At 47.7% G+C, this 17,755-nt stretch overlaps 1 protein-coding gene across 1 annotated transcript in view; it reads right to left on the minus strand.

Moving 5' to 3' along the window:
* The window catches only part of CEP170B (centrosomal protein 170B), a 60,508-nt gene extending 47,619 nt beyond the window's left edge, over positions 1–12,889 (minus strand). The window contains exons 1-2 of the mRNA XM_055808800.1: positions 12,751–12,889; positions 11,148–11,283 (exon numbers count right to left, since the gene is read on the minus strand). Coding sequence (XP_055664775.1) covers positions 11,148–11,252 — 105 coding nt within the window. The 5' untranslated portion in view covers positions 11,253–11,283; positions 12,751–12,889. The remainder of the gene's footprint in view (positions 1–11,147; positions 11,284–12,750) is intronic.
* Between the last annotated feature and the right edge of the window lie 4,866 nt (positions 12,890–17,755).

Raw genomic sequence — 17,755 nt, forward strand, 5'->3', positions numbered from 1 at the left:
CATTTGCAGGAATTTCTCCTACCCCTGCCAATGTCAAGCCCATTGGTAATATCCTAACAGCTGATAAATGGTACCTCCTCCCCCTGCAGAGCATATGTCAGCCGAGGAGACCCGTTCTCCAGGATAACCCTGAAGTACCAATACGGAGCAAGCACATACTTGGCCAGAAGACTGCCCTTCCACCTTGCGATGTCCCTCACGCCATTCACGACATGCCACTGCAGGCAGAGGCAGTCAGGAGAGGGGCAGGTGACTCCAAGCCTCTAGCTGTCTCACTAATATAGTTATCCATACGCTGCTGAATTTACAAGTTGTCAGCTCACATGAGTCCCAGATGGAAAAAGAAGCAGCGCTTTGTTTTGCTGCCCAACTGGTGCTGCTTGGACAGCAAATGCTCCCAAAAAAACCCTAACAACAGGTAGAGACAATGCAGCTGGGGACACCCCACTTGTATCTCCTGCTGTGCTGAGCCCGGAACGTGGGCAGTGTCGCACAGCAATTCCCTCCCCGAAGGGGCACACACAAACCTCTCATCCTCATACAAATGCCCACGCGTAGTGTCTGATGCCAACCTCAAGCTAGGGGCAGGTCTTAAGCATTTGCAGTGCAAAGCTGCCGCGTCTCCCTCTTACTATGCACGTTAGATACAGCCCCTCAGTCCAATGTGCAACTGCCCGAGTGGCTGTGGCAGGTATGCGCACTGCAAGGTGAGGATGGTCCAGGTAAGGACAGTTGAGGGATGCTGCCCAGGACCTACACCTCAGCACAGGGCCCTGAGCATGGGAATGTCTCCAGCCGCTGCCTCATGGTATTGCAGCAGCTGATGCCACACAAGCTGGGGTTGTACCTGACCTACCACATGGTCACTCACACCCTTTGGGAAGATGCAAAAGGGTGTCTTTCCACCACCCTCCCCGCTCAGGTCCATTCCCACAACTGGGCACTGACCTGGGCTGGGGTTCCTGGAGGGCTCGCTGCACCTTGCCAACAAAGCAGAGGTGGGAGAAAGTCCCTGCTCACAGCATGGGTAGAAATCCCCTTTCCCCATCCATGGGCACTCAGATAACTACATTCCAGCCTGCTGGACTCAAAGGCAACCGCACACAGGGGTCCTGCCTGCACGGCACAGATGCAAGATCTTCATTCATACCTCTCCTACCCAAATGTGTGGGCATCACTGTTCCCAATGGGATGTGAGGGAATATTGATTAACTGCTGCAGCAGTGTTTGCTTCAGCTTTTTAAAGCATGTCATAGACACTCATTTAAAGATTAACAAGTTTTAAAGGCAGAACAATCCCTCTAGCCCCGTTCCAAAGGCAGAAAGGCTTCCACCCCAAAAGGTTCATCCAGACAAAAAATTAGGGTACATTTTCTCTGGTATCTGATTTTAAATGTATCACAGGTCATTTTAAAAAGGGTTTATTTCTGGGAACCAGCTGTCTCCCAGAAATTCAATTTGCCCTGCATCTGACCCTGATGTAAGTCAGCACAGCCTTTGGGCTGCTGTATTCTACAACAGCTGACTACAGCCACTCAGGGGTTCCAAACCACACAAGGGTCATCACAGGGGAGCAGAGACACATTCCAGCAGCGTGATACGTAAAAGCAGGAAGAGGTCACCAAAGCAACTAATTTATGCCAAAACTTCCCATCTTCCAACGAAGATTCAGCTGTGTTCGAGACAGCTCTTAGCAAAAGGAGTCAAAACAATATGCAAAATCTCACCCACGGTCTTGATACAACTTCTCAGAATCAATTTAAAGAGCACCCCAGGAATACAGTAAACTGTTACACAGATCGTACAGATTGTACTTCTCCACAAAAGCATAAAATTTTACAGAAGAGAGGAATTTTCTTAGTTTTGTTTATATTAAACCAGCAAACATCACAGAAACTGGCAGCATGAGTTCCTAAGGGCCTGTCTCCAAGGAAACTCAACTTAAAATAACTAAAATCACACCTTATTTATTTTGATGTAGACTTGCCAAAGGTCACTCTTACTTGAGAACAGAGGTGTGGTTTATTTCAACATCGGTCACATATAACATAAACCACTCTTGTGTGCTGTGACAGCAGCAACCCAGCAGCTGACTGTGCTTTTGTTCTCAGAGAGGAGCATCCCACTTCCCAAGAATTGACTAACCAGTTTGCAGACTGGTAGCAGCCAAGAGCCCAGGAACAGTCCTGCAGAAGTCACTTCAGCCCAGTGGTTTCTAATGCATGACCCACCGAGTCACAGAAAATTATTTAAGCCTGAGTCGACACATATTAAGAGCAGCCCATGGGTGCAGAGCTCCCAACTGTCTGCAACTCTGCTGTGAAGACCTTGGGCATCTATAAATTGAAAAGCGGCAATTAAGTCGACTGAATCACAAATATAAGAGGGCTCCCTAGCTTAAATGCACACTTGCACCAAGTACTGAGCCTTGCTTACAATCACAACCATCACACCAAAAGGCAAGACTGATCCATCTATCAGGAGGGGACACAGGGGTACAAGCTGAAAAAACCATGAATTTCCAATAAAGTGTTAAAAAACCTGAAGTGCCTATATCCAGACATCAAAAGCAGACAGTAACCAGTACACCCTAGCAGTCAATCATTTTCACCAGAAAAGCACTTGTGACGGGGTGATCAGCACTCCTGAGTTATGCCAAGGATCACTGAGATTCTGCTTGGATCCAAACAACAAAACCAGAGCTGGGACACCTCAGATGAGACTGAGAAGGGGAAAAGAAGGCAAGGAAGGGAAATATCCTCCTAAGCACTAGTGATCTGCAGGTAAGAAATAAGGCCAGACTCCCAAGAGGCTGGGAATGAAGGAAGAACACAGCACTCTCACCATGTCCCAACATTGGACCTGTTGCCAAAAGAAAACAACTCTTGAGAAAAAACAATGCATGCTTTTGTAGTTAACAGCATTTACACTTCTCCAAAGGGAAAACATGGACACTGATTTGTCACTACATTAAGCTCATCCAGGGCTTGCATTTCCAGACATTCAAATCACTTCCTAATATAAGGCTGTCCTACTTCTCCGTCATACTGCCTACAATGTATCATATTTTAAATACCTAGCAGACAAAATGCACATGCAGCACGTATCTGAAGACAGAGGTATTTTACAGCTCTTCCTTCTTCCAAGATCATATTAAGTAGATAGACCAAATCACAGATAGGAATGGCATCTCTGGGTCTGCCAGTCCCATACTAGCACCAACATCTTGGATCAGTCTCCAATCAGTCATGCAGCTCGCTTGTGATTCTTGAAACTGCACACCAAATCAGCAAAAGCCCCTGCTTAGCACGGAAGCAGCAAAAGCAGCTTCAGAAGCACACAGGACTCTCCACCGAGGCACGTATCACGCTGGCTACATGTGCTGCAGATACCCTACAGCTTTGTGTTTGGTGCAGGGTCTGATACTTGATAACAAGGCACTCAGGATGAAAGCACAAGCTGCAGCGATGCCAAGCAAAACCTACAAGGAAACAAGACCTGCTTAGGAAGGCAGCAAAAGAAATACAGCCAGACAGCCTGGGTTTCCCCACAGGGCCGGGAAGCAGACACAGCTCAGCTGTCTACATAGATACAGATGCTGCTGCTTCTTCCCCAGGAGAATTACCATGGGCAAAAATCTACTGCTCGGGGTTGAGATTTGGACCTCAGCCTTGCCAGTACCACAAGGCATCATGGTATTGGAGATAAAATAAACAAATGAGAGCAGTTTCCCTATTCCTCACTGCAGTCTGTTGTGCACGTCTGGCACAAGATAACTGCAGCATTCTGGTGGCAACGCACAATAAACATTTGCTCAAATACTTTCCATAGTGAACAGGTTACATTTCTGCCAGTACTGTGCTCTGCACAAGTGTCCCAGTAAGGAAATACAAACCTCTCTTAGCGTCCCAGTTTAGAAGGGAGACAGAGAAAGCCCAATTTAAATAAAACCAACAAAAAAAACCCCAAACCAAAACCACAAAACACCCACACACAACAAAAAAACCCAAATTCCTTGCATTCTGGCCTGAAACACAATTTTTGCTCCTCAAAAGTGAAAACCCACACAACATTTAATGGCAAATAAGAACACTGAGTTTCCCTTTTTCACCACGATGCATTTCAGAGTTATGTATACTGGCCACTTCAGTATTTTTCCGGAATCTTGGTGCATGCACCGTCCTGCCGCAGGCTAGTTGCAAGCGTGACACCCCCACAAGAGGCAGCCTGATCGCTCCCAGGAGTGTGTGCTGCCCATTTCTAAATGACTCTGCCGAAGCAGACAAATGTCTCTCCAGCAAGTGCAGCCACCTCATCCCAGGGCTGGACTCACTTTACAGCTCCCAGGCTGCACAGGCTCCTGCTTTCAGCTTTGCTGGCATCAAGATCATGGGCTTAGCAGATCTGTGGCAGGACCAAGGCCCAAGTATTCATGCAAAAAATAAGGCACTGAACAAAAGAGAAATCCCCCAGGAAAATGAAACTGTAATCTCCACAGCTTGGCAAAGGGATTTGGAGGCTGGCATAGTTCCCACAAAATCTTAAGCTGTCATTTTGGGGTAAAATGTGTTTTTGCTTGCTGGTTCCCCTTTCCCAAAAGTAGAGCACCAGTTCAATTGACCCAGGGTCAGATCCTGACTGCAGGCTTTCCCTTTGTTTTATGTGGCTGCACAGGAGGTGTGGAAAAGCATCATCTTCGGTGGGACAGAAGCCTGAATTTCTATAGTGCAGCCGAGCTGCATGTTAGTGCCTGGATCAGGATTTCAGATGTTGAAGGGGCCCTTTTTTCTCTGCCCACTCCTAAGAGGGACAAACCCTCCCTCCACAGGCCAGGCTCCCAGCACCTTGCTAGCCACTTGCAGCCCTCTCACTCTTAATAACCACCTGCCTGCAGTGCCACCATCACCTCTCTCCCTACCCTGCCTCCAGCAATGAACCCTCCCCCTCCCAGGTTCGCCAGTCCTGCCATGCCTCCAGCCTCCTCAACCCACATTTCATCAGTCATCATAATACTCCCATCAACTGCACATTAACGGAAAACAATGGGAGAGGTGAGAGCCAAAAAAACAACTCTAGGCCTGGAAATACGGGATGTGCATCCTTCCTCCCACAGCTGCTGCCCAAGCACCTAGAAACACTACCTGTCAAAATGCAGAACATTCCCAAGGCTAGATCCTTTCCCTTCTGCCTGTGAGACACCTACTTCCCTTGTGACACCTAATGAATGACTCTCAGCAGTTCCCAACGCCCAGGGACTAACTTAGGTGCTGGTTTACACCCCCTGGATAAGTGCAGCAGAACAGCACAAGCAGGGTACTGCCCTGTCACCAACTACAGCTTCCAACTTCAGCCCTGCACTTCCATGGGGAAGGAGATCAGGGCACAAAAGGCAGCAAAGATTCCCCATGGCTTCTGCTGGGAGCTCCCAACGCAGCACATACCTGAGTGGTGGAGAGATACGACTTCTGCACCCCAGCCAGTTCACCAAGTAGTACCAGGAAAAAGATAATCTACCAAGTTCACACCATCTGCTTCCTCCCAGCATAATGGTGTAGACAAACTACACCACACCTATCTGCACTTATTTATGTATACACTTACTAACTACATAGAGGAGACATCACATTCTTAAGTGCGGCCTAGGGAAGGTAGGATACATCAGGTCAATGAAACCTGAATGTGATCAGATGTCACATACACACGAGTTCACCATTGCACTGTATTATTTGCAGTGTGCCGTGCACCCTGCGTACCAAACACTAAACAGATCCTGCGGGGAAAAAATATCCAGTAATGACACAATAACAGATTGCATCTTCATGCCTATATACACACAGGCAAGAGCAGGATTACACAGGCAATCTTCACACTGGTACGTCGTAACTGCTCTGCAGTTATAAACAGTTGACTTAGCAGCCATAAGAATGTTCCTTCAGTGCCTAGAATGCTTGTAATTCCCAAGCTTTTTACCAAAGCAGGCTAAAAAAAAAAAAAAAAAAAAAAAAAAAAAAAAAAAATTGAAAATGTCTATTCATTTATCTGATTCACCAGCAGAATGAACTTGTATGTTCAGCTCACAAGCCTCTACCACTTGAACTAACTGATACCATAAGCAGCATACAATGTCCCATATGGACCAGTGACAGATGCTTGGCTAGTAGCTTTCACAGCTTCTGCTGATATCAGAATAAAAGCAAGTCTTTAACCATCTCAGGCCTAAGGGAGATGCTCACGTCCTGTAACGCCCTCTTTCCCCACACTGAATAGCTTCTGCCCTATATGCACCACCCTCCACTTCTTCAAGTTCTACTGCTCCTCCTCTCACTCTTCACAAATGACACAACTTGCTGTGCCTCACTGTTCAGCCAAATCTTTATCTCCTGGCGAGACTTTACAGGGTAGAAATCCAACAAACAGATGCAAAGATCTGGCCTCTAGCTTCCTGAAACACAGGTCAAGAGGTTAAGCTAGTACTCTGGAAGTATCATTATACTCTTGGCTTGCCCTCGCACTTTCCTTGACAGCTGCTTTGACCACTGTCTGAGTCAGGGATACAGAGCTAGATGCACCTTGATCTAATCTAGTGCCATTGCTCTTACATCTAAACCCCAGCCCTGTGCATCCCTTCACCTAGTTCCTCTTTGCCTGACCTACGACAGTTCCGTCCTCCAGTCGATCCCCTCACCGACTTCTCTCCCATATGAAATATGACTTAAGACAATAGTATCAAACAAGTCCCTGCAGACCACATGCAAACTCCCAACTTTTTTCAAAGACTTGGAATTTGGTCAAACACATTTAGATTATTGACCCGGGGGGGGGGGGGGGGGGGGGAAATCACACCTGACCTAGGCATTCACTCTTGAAAACCATCAAGAGCATCACCCCTCAGCTCGACAGCACCAGAACTTCAAAGAACATGTTAAACATACTTTCAAATAGTTTACATGACAAAAATGGCATTTTCTCACAGTTGCTCACAGCAAAGATTGAAGAAGGGAGCTGATCACATCCGGACCACACTCCCCAAAACAGATGCCTAGAAAATAAACTCTCACCCTAAAGAGTTACAATGTTTAGTGGAGTTACAAGCAATTGAAAACAGTGTCTCCTGATACGCAGTGTCAAGCTGTCTTAAAAGGCACACAGGACAAAGGCATAAACCACAAAAGAATCACGCCATCTGTACCTACTGCTGCTGTAACCCACACTCACATGTGCAAACTCACTCAGCACAGGACAACAGCATGCCCAAACCGCTGTTCTAAAGAGAGGAAAATACTCAAGGGAGCACTGGTTAAACACTTTGCTTTCCCAGATCTTCCAGTAAACATTTCTCTCAAACAAAACCTGGGAAATCATGATCTGCTTTCCCTTCTGTTAAATATTTACATTTAGCAAAAATGCAAAAGATGCTTTGTTTAGGGGCATTGGAGAAGGTTTTAATGGTTAAGTAAAAACTTTAAGTTTGCAAAATGTTTGTCCTCCGAGTAAACAACCATCACATTAAGCAAATGATCAAAGGTGATAAAAATGGCAACTGTATTTCCCAAGGGGGGGGGGGATTTCTTTGTTCAAGGCTGTCCAAAACCCCTCGTATTTTTGGTTTAGAGAAAAGTAAGACCTTTTCAGAGAATTACTTCCTACCACCACCAAGCTCCACAGAGAAAAAACACGCTAGCACAAGTTAATGAAGGTCTAGATTTCCACGCTCCTGTTGTTTGTTGACTGTTACCTGAAGGGAGCCAGTGAGACTGCTGAAGAAATCAAGCACTATTCCTCAGAAAAAGGGCAGAACTGAGTCCATAACTCTGCGTAACAACACTGTGCATTCCAAGCTACACTACATAAGCTACACTACATGGCATTTTCACCCATGCATTGATATTCAAACCCAATGTAAATCTTGCATTTATTTGTACTAGAAGCTTTACAGTGCTGCAAAAACATTTAAAGTATTTCTAATCCTCTTAGTAGGTATAGAAGATTTCAAGGTAGATTATGTTTCCCCACTATAAAACCTACTTAATTTGAAGCTTAAAGACTCTGGTTTCCTTCACCTCTTCGTTAACCAGAAAGCAAATCTAAGTTAACCTGTACAAAATAAGTAAACACAGGCAAAACTAAAGCTGGATCGTCTGGTGACAAAGCCATCATTTTTTGCTGTTTAGGGACCTGATACCCTGAGACAACAGTTCTAAGATGAAAGAACAAGACACTCCTAAAACAGTAAAATGAGAATGCAAGACCTCCAGGACAAGGGTTATCTCTGTGTCATATGTTTGCACGCCGTCTAATGCACACAGTCTCAACAGGGAACCACAAAGCTGATCACGATGAAATCACTAAGCAGTAACAGTTTTAGAGACAAAAAACCACCAACCAGGTCATCTGGTCCATGCCCCAGACACTGCCAGTGTGATCCCAGTTGTGCACTTTAAGGGATTAAATGCCAATATTTTGAAATACATAAGCAAAATAATTGTGTGGTGAATGTACAGTTTCAGTGTCAGTACCACAGAAATACTACAGGTGCAAACACTGTCACAAGAGCTCTGTCCATCTGCTCTGATAACTGCCCTGCTTCTTAAGCTTTCCCCAAGACAAATGACTGTGCCAGTCTGCACAATGATTTTGTGACATGGCCTGTCACAGTAGGAGAAAAATCTATTTTTAGATCTCATCCTCCATCTGCTCACACACAGTTTTGCTTGGGTATCAAGTCTCTGCTCACTGTTCCTCTTTTGCACCGAGTCTTACTACAGTCATCTCATTTGGAGCCCAAGGTAGCTCTGGAAAACATCTTTATAAGCAAATAGCTAGGAAAACAATGTGCTGTGCTGTTCAAAATAAAACCTTACATGCGAGTTACATGTGATCCTACAAAAAGCTTTCTTACTAGAGATAGTAAACTAATATGTTTATAAAGGATCACACGTAACTCACCCCATGAACATACACAGCTGGGACAATCCAGCACCTTCACTCTGCTGAAATAATGAAAACCTCCTTTAATGTCACCACCACCTATAAGCCCCCAAATAAAACTGCTTCACTCCCACAGATACTGCTGGCTCCTCCAGGAATCTCAATTCAGTGTAAAAAAGGGCACGGCAAATGTAGAGCATCACAAGGTTGCTAGTCCACACACAACATTGACGAGCCAGCTCAGACTTACAAAGAAGTATGAAATACTCCGTGTGGTATGGACTGGCTTACAACCTATACTGTCCAGTTAACCCCATAAATAACCAAAGAAACAAGCAATGCATATTAAGCATAACTGATATTTGGGTACTTTTATTTTAGTGTGCACAACATGAGATATGTGACTGAGAGTGCTGAACCCTGACAGAAAGAAAAATTCTCAAGTACCTTCAAAAGGTATTAAGAAGGGCACCCTAAAACATAGGCTGGTTTTGGAAACCAAGGCCACTGTGTATGTTTTCTCCCTCCAAGCCATGAAAGAACACAGCCGTCAGGTTTCTGAGCAGTCAAATGCAGACTTACAAAAAATATCAGAACATTTTTAATGTCTCACCTTTACAGGCTGCGGATAACTGGCTAGCTGAAAAGGGTCACACAGACATAGTCCAGCTGGCTGGACAAAAATGCACATCGCTCTCAGCTTATCTGAAGTAAAGCAAAAATACACTGTCTTTGGCTGTCCTTGTTACACAATAACAGGAAGATCGCGGTGGGAAAAGAATGTTACAGGTGGGAACAGATAACTACAGAAAAGAAACTAGGGGCGGGCTTGGTATTTAGGCAACTAACCAATAATGAGCTTAACTTTTGTAATATGTATGAGCTAATTATGACAAGGCATAAAAGGTGACTGTAAGGGACAATAAACGAAGTCTGCTGATCACTCATATTGAGTGACTGTGTCTTCCCTCCATCGCGACAACAGGCCTCACGAGCCAGACACGTAGAAACATGAAATAAAAGTTAGTGTGATTCACGGAAAAACCCAAACGATCTGCTGTTAAACAGGAGTATGCTTCAGACTCTGCCACTGCAGCACAGCCATGCCATTCACTGCCAACTGCAGGCTCTCCTTTTGTGGTCACTAACATTTCATTAGTTGTAATGACAATATCTTACCTTCCAAGTACACCTCGTACAAGAACTTCTAAACCCTAAACAGACCTCCTGCTAACGTATCATAGAAAATCCCTGCAGTGACTACAAACACATGCTGCTTGGTAGATCATCAGCAAAGCACTTAGGACATACCTGTGACCAGGCTAGCAGTGGAAGTTATGAGGAGGGAGTCCCCATTGTACAGGCAGCTTCCTAATTTTGCCACCAACATTTGCCACCTTTGTAAAGGGACAAATGGGGGACAGGCAGGTGCAATCAAACGTTTTTTTTTGCATTGAAGTACTCATGCCATGGGTGGGTCTAGCAGAAACACTAATTTAACTCTGAGCTTCTACAAATTCCTGAGCTAAACTGCTGCTGTCAAAAGCTCTACAAGATTCCAGCTCCCTTTGTTTGGAGTGACATCCACTACATAATGCTGTCAAACATCAGACCACAGTCAACACTTCACACACGTTGGACTAGGTCCAGCAGAGACACATGCTGGTAAGGGAAGAACTAACTGCAGATTTGCCCAAGTGACACAGTTACTTTGGGAAGAGGTCACCACCTTACTCACCCCACCAAAACACCTAGTTTCTCTGCTAAACATCAGTATTTCCTACCATAATTTAAAAAAAAAAAAACTTAAGTGAGAGGCACAAGCACCGACAATTTAATAAAAAAACCCTGCCCCCATTCAGTTTGCATGTACTAGTCAACAGTGGATGTATTAAAAGCTACAAAAACCACAGCATAATCACAGATCAGGGCAAAATGGTCTGTCTTTGCTTACTACTAGTAGCATCATTATAGTTACTCTATTTTTATTAGTCTCCTACCACTAGAGCTCCTATCTATCTGATGACATGGCAACTTGAAAGAAACCTCACTTGCACTTTCACAAACATATTATGTCTTCTTGGAAACCACAGACAACATAAAAAAGGAAGTTCCTTTTAAAAGATGTCATTTGAAGAAAGTACGCAACATCTTGACAGATTCCCAGCGTTACATTCACATCTGCATCTTCAGAAAAAATAACAAAAAAGCCATGTTACCTGGAGCATCAGTTCACAGTCATCTCTGCCAACAAATATCATCTCCCGAGGGAGCCGATGGCGAATGCCAGTGCTGCTCACCAAGAACCACGAAGTCACGCTCATTCTGGCGCTTGGCACTTAATCTTTACACATCCTAAACACAAAAAAACCACGTGAGCTATTAATGAAGTGTAGAAGTACACCAGTGCATAGCTGCAGTTCCCAGATTTCCCTGTGCCATGGGACCCAGCGCTGCCTCTTGCACTTCGTGTTCATGTCTTAAATTTCTCATGGCAACAAGCAGTTGTGAAGTGTGCCAGGATCTGCTGTCCATGTGCCACGTGTAGGAGCTCTGCAGCCCTGAAAATAATTATTCCCACAGCAAAGAGCAAGGGCCTGAAAAATGCATTGTTAAAAAAAAACCATAGCATGCAGCTGAATCCAATCAAAGAAGTTATGAAAGGGGGGGGGGGGGGGGGGGACGGACACCAACGAAAAAAACCAAGACAACCTCTTTTCCAGAACATTTCCTTGTTGCTAGCTCTGTGCACGAATCACAGCTTGAGCTTCCCCCATCATCAAAGATGAGGACCAGCACATCGGTGAGGTGACACAACCCGGCTCCTCCAACCTTTCCCAGCACACTCCCAGGAGCGGTTACACCACGCTGGGAGGAGAACAGCCTCCCTATTGCTCATCCCACTTCCACGCTGATACGAAGTCGGGAGCCCACAGATCCTTCCTGCCTCCCTCACCCTACGAACTGGTCTGGACCCAAGGCAGGCTGCTGCTCCAGGCCGGGACACACCGGCCACAGCTCCCAGCGAGGGGTCGGTGTGCGGCCCCTCTCCTCCCCCCAGCAGGCGGCTGTAACCTGCGGGGGCAGCGCTGATGGGGGATCCCTGCGGGTGCTGGGGGGCTGCAGCCCGGCCCGCGGCCTCCCCTCCCGTCATGTCGCCTGTTCCCGGCCGAAGGAAAACCAAGCGGCACGCAGCAGGCGCTCCCCTTCCCCTCACCCACCTCCCCGGATCGAAGCTGCATTCCGGAATGCACCGAGGGAGGGAGAGCTCCATCTCATCTGCCCTGCGCGGCGTTCCCCGGCCTGCCCGCCGGCCTGCCCGCCCCAGCGGCCGCGGGGAGCGCAGGTGACACCCGCCGGAAGGATGCACGGCCTCCTCCGGCGGGGGGCAGGGGAGCGGACCGTACACCCCGCACACCCCGCCGCCCTCTCTGTCGCTGCGGACACGCAAACCCGCCGTGGGAGCCGGCGGTGCGGGACTCCGTCCCGCTGGGGCGTCACACCAGCGGCCCCGCCACGCCGCGCCCGGCCCTGCCGGGGAAACGCCGACAAAGCGCCCGGGGAGGGGAACCGGGAGCCGCCGGCCGAGCCCCGCGGCCGCCTCAGCCCCGCCCCGAGCCGGGCTGCGGGGCTGCCGGCCTCCTCCCCAGGGCCGCCGGCCGGGCCGCGCTCGCCGCCAAGGCGGGTGGGCAGCAGCCGAGGGCCGCGGCGGGCCAGGTGCGGTGCCGCGTCCCTCCCGCGCGGGGCGGGCCCGGCCCTTTGTCCGCCGGCGCCCGCCCGCCCCCCCCGCCCGGTGCGGCGGAGAGCCGCCCGCCGCCCTACCTGCTGCGGCCCTCGGCGCGGTGGCAGGCCGGGCGCCGCGCCCCGCCAGCCGGCTCTGCCTGCCCCGCGGGCCGCTCCCGGCGCCCGCCCCGCCCCGCCCCCGCGCGGCAGGTTCCCGACGTCAGGAGGCGGCTCCAGCCCCGGGCCCGGCCGCGGCCCGGCCGCCTCACCCGCCGCGGCGCTGCCCGGGCCCATCGGGCCGCCCGGCCTCCGCCCGGCCACGGCCTCCGCCCGCCCGGCTCCCCCCGGGGCCGGCCCCTGGCGGGCAGGTGCGGCAGAGGCTGCCGGGGTCTCTGGGCCGCGGCTGCCCGGCGCAGTGACAGCCGCGCCCGGCGCAGGTCCCTCAGGCAGCCTCACGGCACCTCCGCCCGGGGTGCGGCTGCCCCCGACCCTGGCAGGCCTCGCAGGCGAGGGCAAGGTGGCAGGGCAGGAGCTGGCGCCTCCGGTAGCCGCTGGAGCGAGCCCTGGCAGCAGGCTGGCCTCCCGCCCCAGTGACCCCCAACACCAGCCGCTTCGCCCCAGTGACCCCAGCACCAGCCGCTTCGCTCTCACTCGCCCCTGGGCTTTGGAGGGCAGGTTGGCGCCCATCCCTCAGGCCCTCTTGCAGAGTGGCACCTGATGGTTGGCAGCACCAAATCCATCTCGAGGATCCAACCATGGAGCAAGAGCCCCAGGCAGGTGCTGTGAAAGGATGCTCCATTTTATCAGTACTTGTCAGTTGTAGGTAACTAGAAAATTCCCAAAGAGCAGGAAGCGCAGAGAGCAATGACGACTTCTTTTTCCCATCGGGAGGAAGACTTGAGTATCTCTGGTGGTAACAGATCCAACTATTGGACAATCCAAAAGCTTTTTCAAGCCCCCAGCTCCTGCAGAAGTCAGTGGAGCTGCGAACAGCAGCAGTTTCACGCCGTCTCTCTGGTCCCAGCTGGCACAGGCCACTGGAGGAAGGCTACAGGAAGACAGCAAGTTTGTAGTAACATTTCCCCAGGCTCATATTGCAGCTGAAAAGGTGTCTTTGCATTTGTACAGTGTACATTTGGTGTTGCGTATCGTTTCTCAGTCAGCTGCAGGAGCTTCCCTTGTGTCTTCTATGCTGTCATTTGGAATTTTGGCTCAGGATGTAACCTTAATAAAGTCTGATGGCATGGAAACCCCAGGTCCAGTATGCCACTTTCTGGGGGCAGTCTGATTGCAACACTACTCCATGCACCCTCTCCTAGCCTTACAACCTTACTGCAAGGCTGAGGAGCCGAGAAGGTCAAAGAGGGTTGCAGTAGGACCATGAGGAGGGAAGGAAAACACTACTCCTCTTTCTGAAGAGCAGTAGGACTTTGTTATTATTTAATCAATAGTATTACTGCCTTCTTCCCTGGCAAATACATCATGCCCAGGGTGATTTCAAGGTGTGATTATCTTCAAAGGCTTCAAAGCTGGCTGAGGCTGCAGCATCTATGTTTTATTGGAGCACTCTTGGTATCTCCTTGGTGGCAGCACCACACCCTTGCAGCATGCCGTGTCCCTCGGACGACGGGCAGGAGATGGAGTGAGCAACCGCCACTTCCGGGGCACTTTAAAGGCTTTTTCATTGAGCGCTGCCATAAAGCAATAAAATTCTTTACAAATAAAAATGGACTTTAAACGCGTTTGCCAGTTTGTCCTGTTGTTCAGTGTTGGTTTTTTATTGATTTAGCTGACCTATAGCCTAAGTGTTTATGAGTATTATTCACTTCTTCCTGAACTACTTCTGTTTACTGGAGAGGCTGCTCTATGAGCCAATCTGTTTAGCATCTCTATACTGCTGTAAGGAAGCAGGATAATTTACTTCTTTATACAAGCCTGCCATCTAGGCAAATCTTTGTTATAAGTTACTATAAAAAGGTTAGTGTTTGCTTTAGTGTCTCTTTAAGACTCATTTACCATTCATTTATACATATGTATTTATCTGAGCAGTCTGTCAGTATTTCCCTGTTTATAGTGAAGAAAAATAGTCCCTGTTCCCACCGTGTGTCTTCTGACCTGATTGAAGATGCAGTTTAGGCCAATACACCGGGCCTGGCTGAATGCTGCATTACAGCCTCTTTATTTTATTCCACTGATCTACAAGGAATAAAAACACTAGTAAGTGGAGTCCTTCCTTCTCTCCTCACTGCTCCCAAAATAGTGCGTGAGCACCAGGTTCTGCAGAATAGCCTGGTGCTAGCTACACTGCCATCTCTAAATCCCAGGCAGAGAGTGTGTCTGCAGGGAAAACAAACTGTTGCACTGTTGTATTTTCATTTTTACTTTTTTTCCCCTACTGGAACAAGCCCTGTTGGCAGCCACTGCCACCCTTGGGCTACTTAAACACACAGGCTGACCAAACACACAACTGCCTTTGGAAGTATAATACTATTTAAGTGTCTTAAAACCATCTCTTCCTGCTGGGAAGAGGGAAGGCCTGGGAAAGACCTCAAGAAGTTGGGTGCAGCAACAGCAGCACAATGTGGCTGACCTAAGTTTGCAACAGAAGGTGCTTGTCATGCAAATCTCTACATTCATCTACAGCACCACCACCTTCAACTACGAGGGATGTGCCCATGGCTGTGTTAACCTGCATGACCCAGGAGCAAGAGGTTCACTGTTCTGTACGTGGTGCAGATGCAGGGTAAGGACCAGTTCCTTTTCCCAAAGGACTCATATTCCTAGTAAACAAGGAGGCTGAAGGTGAGATAAAACGTCCGGGCAGAAGAATAACAGCGGGTTGCAGGGCTGTAGGATAACCAGATTTCTGTATCCAGAGCTGTTGAATCAGGTCATCTGTGCTACTGAAATACCTATTTGTTGAAATACCTGAAAATCCACAGCTATCACGACTTGGAGCAGAGCCAGCTTAGATCCCTGCTTCAAAACTAATACCCCACCATCCCCAGAGGAGCTGAACTAAATCAAGGTCTTTCTGCCAGGCTCTGATGTAAGGGAGATTTTTGACAGAGTTCCCAAATACGAACTGTCTTGCTGCATCTTGCTGCAGAGAGGCTTCTGTTCCAGGCTGATCACAGCCGGATCCAGATATCCCATGTGGCTTTCCCCCAAAAGGGCCGTTTTCCCTGCGCATGAGCTAAGGGGAAGAAATAATTTTGATTATTGCTTAGATATTGACATGATGGGTAGCTTTTAAGTAAAGGTGTGCAGGACTACTAGGTGAACTCTGCCCAGTTAACCCATCACAGGCTGGCTGAAATCAGGTGTGCACAGCTGCATGCACATACATTCACAGGCATGTGTGCAGCTCATTAATTCCTGCATGCCTTGCATCAAAGAGACTGCAGAAGTGGTTGTCAGGCATTGCTCCCCAAGATTATTTCATTTGCTCTTTGCTATCTTACTTTGAGATGCATCGGGTGAGGTTCCCACGTAGGTCACACAGGGTTTCTTAACCCCCTTCTTCACTTGGACAGATTCTGCTCCCCAGCAATGACTTTCTTTCCCAGAAAGCCAAAATTGCAGCCAGGCCAGTTCTTTGGGCCCTGCCGCAGGGAGCTGTGCACTCCCGGTGCGTGCCTGCAGCATTCTCACTTCAGATCAGGATTTTTGCCTTGATTTTTAATGTGAGCGGGAAAATCTGTGGACTTTTGAAAGCAGATGCTGCAGGTCTGAACCTGCGTTCTTCATACAGCTAATGGTGCTGATGCCTGCCAACAGAAAGTGCAAGATTGAGCCCTTTCCTATAGAGCCCGAGACCAAACCTTTTCATCATCGGTTCTGGGTATCAGCATAAGCTGGATCATTGTAAAATGCAAATAATCCTCCTTCTGGATATGTGCTTTCTAGGTACCGTTTTGAAAATCCTTCCCTTGAGTTTTTTTGTTTATTGATTGATTGATTTTTTAAATTACTAGGTACTTGTCAAGAGTATGGCTGTTTATCTTAATTTTAGTTAGGCTGGTGTAACAACGTTGCTGAACTGAGTTTGGACCAGCAAAAGCAATCTGCCCCTCCTCTCTGTCTAAGCATCAATCTTTCACTCTGCCCAATATGCCAGTTGTGCTGGTTGCCAACATTCCCATCTCCTGTACAGCCGGGAACAGGCCCCTACCCTGCCTAGTCAACTGGAAAACAATAAGACCATTCATGTGCATGGTTATTCACTGGCATAAATGTCTGCAGAGATCCAGTCTGACTGGGACAGGCCTCTGTCTTTTGGATGGTTCTACAAGATGGCTTTTTACAATACTAGTATTTTTAACCCATTTATCAACCAGCTATAGGGACAGATTCTTAGCTGGAGCATCGTAGCATTACTGAAAATGGCTTCAGTTTGGCATTCTTGTTTTATACAAGCTGGAGGATTTTTCCTGTATTTTTTTACCCACAACATAGTTCTATGTACCAACATGAAATTTAATTTTACTACTGTGGAATTTACTAAAATAAAATCCTGTATGTGATAACACTTATTTTCAGAATGTGCAGTATGGCCTTCTCCAGTCACCCTCGTTTATTCCCCTGCCATGACACAAAAAATATTTTCTTTTTATTATGTACCCCAAATCATACAGCTATTTTTAATTTATGACCCTCATAAGCTGGGGTGGGGTGGGGTGGGGTGAAGAAATATCAATGCAATAAATAAAAGAGTGGCACTGGTGTAGTATGAACATTGTCAGAATGTCTCATCTAGGATTTGTGTGGTATAAAACTTTGCTGAAAGAATTAAAAACATAAGCTTAACTGATCTCATTTTTGGCATTTTTAATTAGCAAAAGCTCAGCAATGACGATGTCGTGCTGTCTGATGAGATTAGGTCAAATGATACATGGCTGTATGGTGTAGCATCTTAAATAGGAATCACCTTATGGCAAATCGGAGCCATTTCAATATTACATTTAAAGAAATAGCTTCTCAGGGAAAGTTGATTGGTTTCATAAGAGAAGCAGCAGGGTTTTGAGGACTCCTGTGTGGGAAAACGGGAACAACGGGCAGCTTGAGATCATCTCTATTTCAGTTTTTTTCCTCTTATTCGTTC

Source organism: Falco peregrinus, chromosome 1, assembly GCF_023634155.1.
Source record: "Falco peregrinus isolate bFalPer1 chromosome 1, bFalPer1.pri, whole genome shotgun sequence".
NCBI lineage: Eukaryota > Metazoa > Chordata > Aves > Falconiformes > Falconidae > Falco > Falco peregrinus.